Source organism: Terrapene carolina, unplaced genomic scaffold, assembly GCF_002925995.2.
Source record: "Terrapene carolina triunguis isolate 2854851 unplaced genomic scaffold, T_m_triunguis-2.0 Scaffold67, whole genome shotgun sequence".
Lineage (NCBI taxonomy): Eukaryota > Metazoa > Chordata > Testudines > Emydidae > Terrapene > Terrapene triunguis.
The window spans coordinates 36,405,325-36,419,275 of record NW_020664418.1 but is presented as its reverse complement, the minus strand read 5'-3'; the positions used below and the strand labels follow the sequence as shown (position 1 = coordinate 36,419,275).

Genomic DNA, 13,951 nt, shown 5'->3' with positions numbered 1-13,951 from the left:
AGATGAGCATTTGTGCATGCAAGTGGAGAAAGCTTGTGTAGACAGATGTGTTGGTTTTGTATGCACAAAGTGGTGCCTGCTCATTTTGCAGGCTGTGTAAGAAGTTTCTTTGAACATTTGATTTCATATATTTATATTGGTGCAGCTGGCAAAGCTAAATACTATAAGGTCTGAGAATTTATTGTACTGCCCAGAGTCTCAACCTTTTTATTGTGTTTTAGGATGTTGGGATATGGTACATCTTCCACCGGGTTCCAACCGGACAGTCTGAGGGACAATACCCAGAGGCACAGGCGGAGTTCACTCCCTTGGGGATATTTTACAACAACAGAGTCCATTCTAATTTCAAGGCATGTAAAAGATTTTCATACATTTGCACAAATGTAATAAGATTTAGCACTTACTGTAGGTAGCTCTCAGACCGCACGGACTAGAAACACTTTCATAGTGCTGTTCAAACACTGACTAAACAGTTGTCTCGACATCTCTGCAATGTGCATGGGTGGTATTATTCCTATTGTACAGTTGGACAAACTGAGACGGTGGGCAGTATGCTGCTCTGTTCCACACAGCACAGAGGAATGCATGCAGCAGTAGATGTAGTGTAGACATAGGGCACGTAGCAGGAGATGTAGCGTAAAGGGCAGAAGGCTATAGGCTACTCTCTACTGCAATGTGGGTGGGTGGGGGGGTGTGACCAGAGCCCTGCAAAATAGCTGGAGTAGGGCCAAATCCTGGTCTGCCATTTTTTTTTTTCCAAAATAATTGCAATAACTTTAATCTCATTTGAAGGTAATTCCATGAAAACATTTTCCCTAAATGCACTGTAGGCATAAAGACAGAATCTGCAAATAAGAATCCTTTTTTCATTATTGCTCAGGATTCCAGATGGAGAGGAGGCAAATATTACTGTATCAAATTGGGGACGTCGTTGTTGTTTTGTTTTTATTAGGATATACTTTAGTAGATAAAGAGAACTTCATACAACTTTATCTTGCTCTGTCCATATATGTGCTGGTTCATCTGTGCAATAACACTGCATTGCAATCTTTAACTTCACTGGATCACGTTCTGCTTTGATTGTAAAGAAATTACAAATCTAAGAGGAATTAAGGTCCTGCCTCTCAGCAGGAGCACTGTTCCCTCTCTGCAACATTATTCTTTCAAATTCTCTCCCGGGGCCAGCAGGAATGCTTTATTTCCTGGCATGAGGGGGTTTACATTCTTTGTTCTGGCTCAGAAGCCCACTTAAATGACTATGTAAAGAGCATAGCACTGTAGCATTCTGCCCTGACTTTGATATATTACACTAAGGCCACTGTAATAATGTGACAACATCCAAATGGCACAGAGGCCAATACTTGGGATGGAAAGCACTGGCATGCAGAGGGCTTACGGTGCCTTAAACATGGGCAGCCACCATGTTTGTGTTCCATTTATAATACCCTTTGATCTTCTTTAGCTTGTGCTGTGTGGTCTCCTTGTTAAAATAATTGAACTCCTAAATATTTTTCAGGCTGGCTTGTTTATTGGAAAAGGAGTAAAGACGACAAAAGCCAGTGCTGAAAATCCTCGAGAGTATCTTACTGTAGATAATGCCAGGTGAGTAAATACTGTATGGATAAAAGTGTTTGGGTTCATTTGATTGCTTCTGGTGTTTTCATGCAGTATACTCAGCAGCTTGCTGGACCTTGTTATGGATGGAATAGCCTGTGAATATAGACCCACAACCTGTGATATAAAGAGGCAAATATTTCAGAACTGTGTGCTGAATCATTTGTAGTATTGCTTAAAAAATGATAAATGTGCACTTGGAGCTCTGAGATGTTGGCGGAGGAGTCCTTGAAAATAATGGAGTTTTCATAATTTGGTTAACTATTGTTATCAATGACTTAATTGAAATCTAGATGATAAAATCAATTTCACAACATAATTAGTGCCTATGATTTTGGGTACAGTCTCAGCCATCTGTTACATAATCTGTTTGCAATAATCTTCACATGCTGGTGTCTCTTTTTGTCTATACATTTTTGAGGGGTGGGGTGGGAGCTTCGAGGGATTCATGTCACAGAGTGGGAAAGTGAGTACTTAATGCTATTGGCTACCCCACTAGAATCCTGTGGGCTTACGTGGAGCAATGCTGCAGAGATCAGCCATTCTCTTCTGCTGTGTCCTGGCTAGCCCCACCTCACTCGTACATTGTGAGCTTCATAGAGCACTGAGAGTTTCCCACGGAGTTGAAGGATAGGGACAACAATGCAGCGGAAGTGACACTTCCCCTTTCTGTGGCTTCCCTCCTCCCTCGGCCCCCTTGCTTCTGGGAGCAGAGGGGACAATACAGCCCCATGAGTTTCAGTTTCATCCTTCTGCAATGTGAAGATGGACTGGGAAAGAATAAGGGGATTTTTTTTCCTTCCCAAATTCAGCAGTGTTCAGTAATCAGCAAGTATGGCAAGAAATATTCTGAAAGTGATTGGAAAATGTATAGATTCATGCTGAGTGAAGCTTTCAGACATGGGAGTCCCACTTTAAAACTGGAACGATAGCTCATGCATGTCACTTAATTATCATCAGTTGGCATCTTGTTCTTGCAGGGTGGGAGTTTCAAAATGCCAATGTGATTTAGGAACACCAGTCCCATTGAAAGTCAATGGGTTTTGTGGGTAGGATTTCTAAAAGCAGCCAAGTGACAGGTGCTTTTGCAAATGTTACCGTGTGCTCCTAAATCACGTAGATCGTTCTGAAAATCCGCCCTGAGAGAGAAATTCTGGCTCCATTGAAATCAATGGGTGCTTTTCCATTGACTTCACTGGGGCCAGAATTTCACTCTTAATGTTTGTTCTGTGTTAGCCTTGCAATAAGATGCAGTACCGAAATGAAGCTATTGTTTTGAATGTGATCCAGAATACATAAATTCAGCTGAAAATAGAAACAAAATTACTTCTCTTAAACCCACCAGTTCAGTATGTGGAAACCATTAGCTGTGACTGACAGGACCTCCTGTGTTTAAGGTTATTTCCCATTGCTCTGGTATAATAACTAGATTCCTTGCTTCAGGTTCCGCCCACATCAGGATGCTGACCCTGTAAAACCACGAGTTCCTGCCTTAATTGATGGCCTCATCACTTTTAAAAATAACGACCATGGGGCCTGGGCCAGGGGCGGTGACATTATTTTCCGCAACTGTGGGTAGGTGACTGTAATTACAGTTTATATCATTCTGCTCATTACTGACATAAGTGGGTCTGTAGGACAAATTAAGTTACTAGGCATGTCTGATGTTACACATTTGTGTTTCTTCTTTTCTAGGTTTTCAGACAATGGAATTGGACTCACTCTAGCTAGGTAATTTCATTTCTCTCAGTATGCTGTGTTTTTCAGGGTTCTCCACAATTTAAAACATTAAAAAATGGAAGGTGAGGAGAGCTTCCCTGGTGATCACATTAAGATGCAAGAATCTCACATGTCCTTCCCAAACCACATCAGGTCTCTCCCTTAATAGCTATTAATGAATATGGCATTTCAATTTCTTTGCCTTATCATATCTGGGGAATATGTCAATAATCAGACATTATGACTTTTGGGCTGTAGATTCTAAACCCTTAGACTAAACATTCTGGTGCATGCTAAGGAGATTTGTAGTCAGTCTAGTCAAGGCAAGACCAAAAATGTCCATACCTTTGGTATATTTCCATGCAGAAGTGGCAGGAAAAGGCCCTCTGTGTGGTTGTAGAGTGGTTCTTCTGACCACATTCCTACTACCTGCAGGTAATGGAAAAGTTTGTTCTGTTGTAAACCAGAAACCTCTCTGAGATAAAATGTGATTTAAGAGCCTGATCCAAAGCCAGTCGCAGACAATGGGAATCTTTCCATTGACTTCAATGAGCTTTGGATCCGACCCTAGCTGTGTTTTGTTTTTTCACACTTTTCAAAATTTGTAACGTCCCAATTCTGAACTAGAGTTTGGCTCATGCTTTGTAAAATGTTTTAGGATGGAGGATGCTATATAAAAATCAGACCTAACTGTAGTTGCCTGAACCACTGAATTAGCATTATTACTGGTGCTTAATACTAATTTGCTGGTTTCTAAAGACTGTTTTTTTAATTCCTGCAGATTCATTTCTTCAGATTAAAAATGACCGTTTCAGAAGTGCAATTAAAGGCTCCTTTAAATTATTCATTAATTATTCTTTTGAACTGTGCCACATAGTTACCTTCCATTTTTCTTTGTCTAATTCTAGTGATGGAACTTTCCCAACAGATGAGGGTTCCAGCCTGGAAGTTGCACATTCCATCTTTGTTGGAGAAAGCAACAACATTGGCTCCCAGGGAGGACAAAACAGCTACTGGGGAAGAGGGGCAAATGGAGAATATAGAACACTACCCAGAAACAAGTAGGTTATTCATCTAGCATTTATCCTCGATATTAGCATAAGAACAATGTGATAGAATAAAAGCCTTTGAAATGAATGTGGCTACTAAAGGGTAATGTAAATGGATGTTTAAATTTATTATACAGGCCATAACCAATGAATATCCAAATAAAACCTGTTCTCCAGACAAACGTGGTGAGAGCTTTAACAACTGGCTGTCTTTGATGTAATTTTTCTGCCTAATTTATTAGTCACTGGAGAGTGGATTAGAAAGTTTGAAAGAAACCAAGAACTTTTTTCAGTGCTACAATCGCAGCCAGTGTCTGGGCTGACTGGCTCTCTTGGTTACACTATAACTCAATTGTAAATATTGTTCTGTACCCAGACATGCCAGTGTGGCATCATAGGGAAAGCTGGATAATTTCCATTTGAACTGAAGGGGTGGGGAGACAAGGCTGCCTGTACACCTTAGCATCCAACTCCAAAGAGACTTTGGCACACACATTTGATCTCCCTTAAGGTATGTCTACATTGTAATTAAACACCCGTGGCTGGCCTGTGTCAGCTGACTTGGGTGCATGGGGCTTAGGATATGGGGCTGTAAAAGTCTGGTGTAGATGTTTGGGCTCTGGGACCCCGTGAGGGTTGGGGGAAGAGTCCCATAGCTCCAAGCCCAACCGTCTATAGTGCAATTTTATCACCCTGCAGCCTGAGCCAGAGTCAGCTGACATGAGCCAGACACAGGCGTTTAATTGCAGTATAGACATACCCTTTACTGAGTAAGCACCTGATTCGTCATTCCTGACACAGGCAAATCTCCCACTGAAGTCACCAAACAAGGGACTGGATGCTATTTTTTCTTTTGATTTTCCTTTTCCAGTGGGTGTACATTTATTTTCTTCCTGTCCGAACAACATATGACCCAGTTTGACAAAGAAAGAAAAAGTCACTCAGGATCTCACTTCTCTTTCTAGGGCTGTATGTTAGCTCCCTTTACAGGAATACAGCCCCCGTCTTCAACAGTCAGTGCACACCCCCATATTTCTACAATTACCCACGCCTTGAGCAAATAGAAACTCCAAAACAATTGTCATTCATGACAAACATCTATTAAGGAATATTTTAAAAAAGTAACGAATAAGAATAGACTGAGTATTTGCTGGTTGGTTATAACATGCCTGGCATGCAAGTAGCCCTTAGACCTGTATAACCATAGGAGATTCCTGGCTATGAAATCGAATCTCTACAGAACAATTAGAGCCACTATTATTATCAGGCAACCATTTGGAATGCTCCATTGCATTTCAGCGTTCACCTTTTAATAACCTGTGTCTATTGGTAGGAACTGCAAACCTGGAAAGAAGGAATATTGCTACCTGACACACTGTCTCATCTTTCAACAGAATACAATTCTAAATCTAAAGTGCATTTAAACTCAGTCCCATCTGCTGAATAGCTAGAGCACAGGCAGTGGCATTGTAAAGGCCTGACCCAAAGCCCATTGGTTTCAGTGAGCTCTGGATCAAGGATGAGGTTTTCCCACATGGCTGCCACATGTACGTCTGATTTTTCCCATTGCACTCTATGCTGGGGTGCTATTTTTTTATATTTTAATTTAGTTGGTTAAAGCACCTAGAGCCTGGGATAGACACTTACAATCAAATTCAAAGAGAGAGAAGCTCTCTCTTGCATCTCGCTGTATATAATACAACACTGAATGCAGCTGTGGAATCTGTCATTGATAAGAGGGTACACACATGCTTTCTGTTTCTGATGCTTGAGCAATCCAGCTTTACCTAAATTTCTGAACAAATTAATTGTAAACATGTCTCCACTGGCTCCCTTCATTATCTTTTATGAAGGTACCGTAGGCCATTCATTAGTCACACAGCACCTGGGTAACACCGAATTCAATACTGTTAACAAGAAAGGGGGATCAATACTCACCTGAGACTCCAATGGCATCTCCTAGATTTTTGATATCCTGTGCAACATGGCCATAGTCCACAGGCCAGCCCTGAAGATGTAATCTTACAACTATAAAATGTTATGGGCCATATCCTTATGGGCATCTGTAACTTTCACTCTATGCATCTGAAGAAGTGAGGTTTTTACCCACGAAAGCTTATGCCCAAATTAATCTGTTAGTCTTTAAGGTGCCACCAGACTCCTTGTTATCCTTGGGGATGACCATGTGATTCCTGAAGCAGCTTGTGGGGAGAGGAAAATCCAAGTTGTTCTAACTTGAACCAGCTGGTGGCTGCTTTCAAGAGGCCATTACAGCAGCAGGGGATTAGACTGATGTTACAGTCTCCCAGCTATGCCTATGACTGGGCTGGGCTGGAGAAGTAGTAACGGAGCCACTACACTAGCCCTACAGTCCCTGGGATTTCTCTGACCTCCAGGGACTCCCCAGGATGCTGTTTAAGGTGTTTTGCCCCAGCTGACTGGCTGCAAGGGGCCATAAAATGGGGTGAGGCAAGATCCTGCTCTGGACTGGGGTTTTATTTCTGAGATCACTCACTTAACCACTGCTCCTCTTCTGAGCCTTAGCTGGGGAGAGCTCTTACAAGGTGATGAGGTTGTTCAGCACCTCATGGGCTGGAGCAGCATGATCCTGATTTAGGGAATGTGAAGAGGGTATAACTGCTAGATACAAATGTAGTGTTTTTCTGTGCTTTTTGGAGGAAAGCACTGATCCTGCCCACATGTCTAAAATGGAATTCTGTTCATTTTGAAATTTCCCTAGGACGTTCCCTATCCGTGGATTCCAGATTTATGATGGGCCTGTTAGGCTGGTGAAATGCACTTTCAGAAAGTTTACTCCCACTGTGGACCGATACTCAAGTGCCATTGGTTTCTTCATGAAGAATTCCTGGCAGATAAGCCCTCAGAACAACGTGTCCCAGATCAGGATGGAGAGAAGTGTAAGTGAGAAAAATAGGAGTATGGGTTTTGGTTGAGCTTGTCTGACTTGCAAAAGTCTTTAACGGTGCTGAGAGGTTTACTTAAGAGACATCTTACTTCTGGGTGAGCAGAGATGCAAAATCTGCAATAGCATAAGGTCTTAACATAGAGGCCCAGATCTCAGCTGATGTAAGTCATCCATAGCGCTATTTACCTCAATGGGGCTATGCTGATTTACTCTAGTTGAAGATCTGGCCCAGTGATTGGGAGCTACACAAATCAAACTTCAACAAGCATGAGTGCCAGAAAGTTTGTAGTACAATTCTAAGGCCTGGTTTACACTGGGGCAGGGGTGGGGGATCAATCTAAGTTACGCAACTTCAGCTATGTGAATAACGTAGCTGAAGTCAACGTACTTAGACCTATTCACTGCGGTGTCTTCACTGTGGTGAGTCGACTGCTGCCTCTCCCCCGTCGACTCCGCCTGCGCCTCTCGCGGTGGTGGAATACAGGAGTTGACGGGAGAGCTCTCGGGGATCGATTCATCGCATCTAGACTAGACACGATAAATCGACCCCCACTGGATCGATTGCTGACTGCCGATCCAGTGGGTAGTGTAGCCATACCCTTAGATACCTAGAGAGACCTTGGGCCTGATTTTGGGGTCTTCACTGAAAGTTCTATGGATCACAATGGGGATTGAGCCAGAGTAAGGACTGCCGAATCAGGTCCCATATTTGCGTGCTGACCGGAGTTGTAAAATGCCTTCGGTGTTCTAGCCTTTCTCTTGGATTCATGTGGCATTCACATCTCTTTGAGTTTGGCTTTTGAGTTTTTTGGTTCATTTGAGCCGGTAAAACTCAAAACCAAACTCTCACAAAATCACTACAAGTTGCCTGGGTTGGGCTGAAACCATGAAAAATTACTGACCTCCAGGTGGCTTCCTTCTGGGGATTATAACCTATCCCGGGCCTGTCCAAAACAAGGCCCAGGCCCTCTGTGTGGTTCATGAACCTCTATAACCTTAGCTCAAGGTTTGGGTTTGTTTGTAGGGAAGTTTTCCACAGCTCTAATATTGACAGACCTCATTTTCTTTGGCTTAGCAGGCAGCTTTTCTGCCTCTCCTCCATCACACCTTATCCACACAACAGGAACATATTTTATATAAAGGTTGTGTTATCACAGTCACTCCGGTGGTACTGTTGTGAAAATATAGTGCACTTCATCCTTGTGCATTTAAATAAATCAGACCTCTGTATTACCCATGTATGTCACACCTGAAGTCAGAACAAGGGTAAGGGATAATTTAGTTGTACATTCTTTGCATCCCTCAGGGGAACTAGCCACAATGAAGATGCAACATTCAGCATGGAATGAGGAATGTGCTTAGAGGGAAACATAAAATGCACAGGTCTGATCTTGCAGTGGATCTGAGGCTAGTGGGAGTGTAACCTGAGTAAGGGCTGTCAGATGGGGGTTTTTAACTCCAAATGCATATGTTTTTAGGCCCGTTAGTGGATCGTTACCTGTGGGGGGAAAAAAATTGAAAATGCAGATGTGTAAAGTTGTAGCACTTTTTGAGGTCTGAGCCTGTTTAATGTCACTGCACCTTTTCAGGTCTGGGAGACAGTTTATTACAGCAACACCTTTAAGATCTGAGGTCTGCAAGGCAGAACCTTTCAGAGGAGTTATTAAATGCTGCTGCAATCTGAATTAAAGACAAACATGCTTAAATAACACATGCTGAGTTTATTATAAAACATGAGTTACATTATCCAAGTAATTACTTCCTGTTTGTCCATTTCCCAACAAATGTCTCTTTACTATTCTAATATTTTGCCAACTGTTTTAAAGAAGGGGGGGGGGGGGAAGGCAGTTAACCACCTCTGCCACAGCAGTTAATAAAAACACCTTTCACTTTGATTCTGCTTTATCCAGATGGAATCCAGAGGTGCTGATCCTGAAGTAAAACTGTAAGGTCCTCTTGCATATTGCTCTGTGGCAAATTGCTTTATTGGATAACATATAATTAACATAGAGCCCCTAAACTGTTTGTTAATTTCCATCGATAGGCTTCTTTTTATTAATTTTGAAAGAAGTTCCCTAAAGGATGGCTTATTTTTACAGTCACTTCAGAAAAAGTAAACCTTATTGCAAGTTGCATAGTGATACTAAAGCTATTAGTCATGCTGGGTGCATAATCACATTAATTGTTCAAGCTAATCAGCTCTTTGATTAGATAACTAAATAATAAAACTAGTCAGGTCTTGCTTAATTACAATATAAAAACAAATTGTTAAGTGAAACAGAAAAGCTAAACATTGCATTCCACAAAAGTATTCTTCACGCTTCTGTTGACAGACACAAAGCTTGCATATGAGGGAAGGAAAATCTGTGCCTTTACAGGTAATACAACGAATAACAGTGCTTATAAAGTGCTATTAAAAGGCTATCTTCAAAGCAGTCATTGGTCCTCTGCCTACACAAGATTCAGATGGCCATGTAGTGCCATGGGTCTGTGTGGATACATCTATACTGCAGCTGGGACCAAGCCTCCCTGCCCAAGTAGACAGACTTGAACCAGTGCACTACAAATATCCGTGTGGATGTCTCAAGCTTGGGAGGCTGAGCTCCAGCCCGAGTTGGAACATCCGTGCTGCTGTCTTTAGCGCACTAGCTTGAGTCCCACTAGTGCGAGTGACTACTGAGCTGGGCGGTTTGCTCCCAGCTGCAGTGTAGACAGACCCTCCATGTCCCATAGCTAGAATCTAGACAGGTAGGAGGAAATATCCTCTTTAGGTCATTCAGAGTTCGTGCATAGTTTCCTAGGAAAACTTTCTATTGTACTATTCATAAATGTGAAAAATTAATGAATAATAAAAATGTCAGCCCCAGTCTTTGGGTCTGTCTGAGCTGTGCCCCTTTATGGCAGGCTGTGCCAGCTCCTGGGGGAGAAAGGTGGTGGTATGTCACCATTTGAGCTCAAATGATCGTCAGGTAGCCCAGGACTGATTCAGTCCCCTGAGCATGTTCTAACTTTGACTGTTAATGGCTCCTGTGGTGGTTTTTCCAGCTACCAGGAATAGCTGGAGTTTGGAGATGGAGCTCTGCCCATTGGCAGTAGGCTGTGGCAGCTCTTTACCATCTATGGATTTGCCCATGCCAGGGGAATCCCCAGCTCCCTGTTCAGGACAGCTTTATGGCCCGTTGCATTGCTGGAAGTGCGCAGAGGAGCCATATTTGGGGGGAGGAGCGGCCTGGATCCAGCCTAATGACTCCCCATTCTAGCACACAATTGCTGAAAGGGCGTTTACGCTGGCAGGACTCGTGTAGCTGTGTGACTAGGAGGGGAACACTTTGTAATGTAAGCAGTTGCCTTTATATTTAGACTATGCTGTCTTACCAGGGTGTTTCTGAGTGCCAGGCAAAACTGAAGTTTTCATGCACTTCAAAAATTGCAATTCCCATAGGGTGGATCCCAAAAAAAAAAAAAAAAGCCCCAGACAAAAACCAGGAAGATAAATGTGCTGCACTTTCTCACAAACCATTTCTACCCTGAAGATGGGAGGCAGGGGGAGCAAAAGAAAAGGGCTGTGGGCCTAAGGGGCCAATCTTGTTCCCATTGAAGTAAAAAGGCATCTTTATGTTGACCCCAAATGAAGCAGAACTGAGCCCTCAACTCCACCGAAGTCAATGGGCTTGGGATCAGACCCCAGAGAAACAGATGTCTTATGTTGTCGGCCATATTTTTCTATAACACGAGAGAGATTGTTCCTTCTTACCTGATTTGGGTCCCAGTCCTGCAAGCTGCTCCATGCAGGTGGATCCCTGCTCTCTAAAGCTACAGTAAATTCAGGGGGGCTCTGCATAGGTATCAGGATCTGCCTGCACTGATCAGCTTGCAGGATCAGGACCTTAATCTCTGCTTCAAAATGAGAAAGGCACAATGATTCGGGAGTTGTGACTGTAAAACAGGGGTAGGTCCACACTGGTTAACAAATGTCCCTGGCAACCCATTTCTGTAAAAATATTGATTATGACGACATGATGATGGTGGTAGTAGTAGTAGGGATATTCTTTCTATAGGTGTTTTGCACCATCCCATAGAATTTTGTTGAAAAGATGCAATTCCTTATTCAATTCCACTGGTTAATTTAACAAAAATCTATAGAAAAGTTACAATTTTCTACTGAAGCCTATAGGGCTTTTCCATAAAGGTGTGTAGAGGGGTGTGTGTGTGTGTGTGTGTGTGTGTGTGTGTGTATATATATATATAATATATATATATATATATATATAATAAAAAATACTGTATATGTGAAGATGATATCCTTGTGATTAAATTGGAGAGGCATTTGATGATTAAATTTATCACATATCTGTGACTGCAACCTCCGTCTACTAATCCATCTCCCTATAGTTGCTATTCTAATACTCCAAACCTGAGTAAAGAGATCTTTATACCTATCACCCACCATGTATTCCATATAATTTATCACTCTAAATAGTAAATATTTATGTGAAGATCTTCAAAATGATGTCCAACTTCTATAGTCTTCACTTAGACAGAGTTCCCACTAAAGTCCATAAGATTCATGATATGACAGATATAGATAAATCAGTCTTGTGCTTTTTATCCCTGTTCACAAAATTTTATATCTGGAAGCTGATTCCTTTCTGTGTCTACAGTACAAAAGAAGGTATTTCCTAGGGTTGGGTCATAAATTAATACAGACCATTTCCCAGTTTACAAGTTTAGCAGTGATTCTTTTGTCCATTTTAGTGTAATCTTTAACTTGAATTTTTAGAATAGCCATTTTATTTCTCATTCTCAAAGTTTACGGGAGAATATAGGAGAAAGATTAGGGTTTAAACAATAAAACTTTCTGTGTTGTGTCTGGAAAAACTTAGTGTGCTAATTAAATGGAAGCTGTACACACTGTACTTTGTTTTGAGGTCTCTGTTCTCTTGTCGTTGGAGTGTCTATATTCAAACCCAGAAATGCACTGGTGCAAGGTATTTATAGTAGAGCTTTGAACTGCAGGATAACGTTTACATTTTACTAATATTTCCTCTTTTAGATATTACAAAAAAATGTATCCTTTGGGATCCTTCTTCTTTACCAAATAGCTCCTTTGGCAGAGGTTTCCAGCAGGGAAATAAGAAAAGAGTTGAAACTGCTCAAAAACAAACATTACAATTCAGTGTGTTTTGGTTGGTGGTTTTTTTTTTTTTTTTTTTTTTTTTTTTTAAGGACTGATTCAGTAAGAGGCTAGGAGTTAGGTTAGGAGAAGGAAGGAAAAGTGATTATAGGATCTGATTTGATTTTAAAGTAATAGAAAAAGCCTAGACTAACTAAAACATAATTTAAGGGCCCATTCCTGCAACCTTTACTCATGCAAGTAGTTGTTACCCTCGTGAGGTAGTCCCATTTAAACAATAAGACTTCTCATGTGAGTAAGGATACTGGTAAGCTCTTACCCAATGGGCATTATAAAATTGAGCTTTCAAAGACCTTAGTAGATTTGCTGCCTTACCTGCAAACCCTTGCTCCCATGAGTAATTATTTCTTACTCATGTGAGTAGTCCCATTAAAGTCAACGGGCCTAATGGAAGTAAGATTTCTTCCTTGGGTCTGCATGACCAAGCCACTATTGTCCTGTGTAGCACACATTACTCGAGGATTCAGCAAAAAGTACCTGACCTAAAACACTTACCTTCACTGTCGCCTTGTGACCTATTCATTTGCTTTCTCTACAGACACCAAAATAGTCAACACCTTTTTGCTTAACATGTGCAGGTTCCCTACTTTGTTGTATTTTTATAACAGGCTTATGCTTTCTGGTTTGATGTTTAGCCATCCCAAAAACTGAGGTTATGCATAGGGAGAGCAATTGAGGTTTTAGCTTCTATTTTGTTTTGTTTGCTTTCCAAAAAGAATAGTGTCCAAATCATATGTTGGAATATCTACTAACGGGAATTCTGAAAAAAGCTGCTGTTTCACACAGTTTTATGAGACTCAGTGGGAACATTTATGAAAATTTATTTTTCTGCCATTTCCATGTAAAGGATGTTGGTTCCTTAATCATTTCATATGCTTCCAATGCTGCCTAATCCCTTAAAGTCACATTCTTCTGTTTATTACTTCAAGGAGTAAGCAGCAGAAGCAGATGAACTTCTAAGAACCAAAGATCCTGTTTTCATGAAAACATCCCTCCTCATTAAGAAACAAGGGAAGACAAAAATCCCAGTAAATAAACTTTATACCGTCAAAATTGTTTCTAAATCCAGGATGCATCAATAGCTTAAGTCTTGGTGTGGAGCTTTGAACCCATAGGATTTTCTAGGTCAAAAGTGTTCCTGACGGAGCTATATTAACGTATGTCACATCTATCCCCAGTAATCAGTTATGGCTACACCAGTAACTTCTCTTTTGGCTCTCTCTCTTTTATAGGTTGGACTCAAGGTGTTTTTTGGCAGATCAGGCCAGTGGTTTGGAGACAATGATAATGATGGTGACAAAGTTTCTATTTTCCATGACCTGGATGGTTCAGTGACGGGATATCCAGACACCTTCATAGGGAGAGCAGACAACTACCTGCTTCGTCATCCAGGATGTCTGACTGTCCCACGGTGGAATGGAATGATATGCAGTGGGAAATACGCACAGG

At 41.5% G+C, this 13,951-nt stretch overlaps 2 protein-coding genes across 5 annotated transcripts in view; both read left to right on the top strand.

Moving 5' to 3' along the window:
- CEMIP (cell migration inducing hyaluronidase 1) overlaps positions 1-13,951 on the top strand; it is a 150,362-nt gene that overhangs the window by 17,165 nt on the left and 119,246 nt on the right. The window lies entirely within an intron of this gene.
- The window catches only part of LOC112102567 (cell surface hyaluronidase-like), a 74,689-nt gene that overhangs the window by 21,494 nt on the left and 39,244 nt on the right, over positions 1-13,951 (top strand). For all 3 annotated transcript variants that reach the window (XM_024193929.2, XM_029910718.1, XM_024193928.2), the window contains exons 12-18: positions 222-350; positions 1,517-1,602; positions 3,058-3,189; positions 3,310-3,345; positions 4,242-4,394; positions 7,123-7,300; positions 13,735-13,950. In XM_024193929.2, coding sequence (XP_024049697.1) covers positions 222-350; positions 1,517-1,602; positions 3,058-3,189; positions 3,310-3,345; positions 4,242-4,394; positions 7,123-7,300; positions 13,735-13,950 — 930 coding nt within the window. The remainder of the gene's footprint in view (positions 1-221; positions 351-1,516; positions 1,603-3,057; positions 3,190-3,309; positions 3,346-4,241; positions 4,395-7,122; positions 7,301-13,734; position 13,951) is intronic.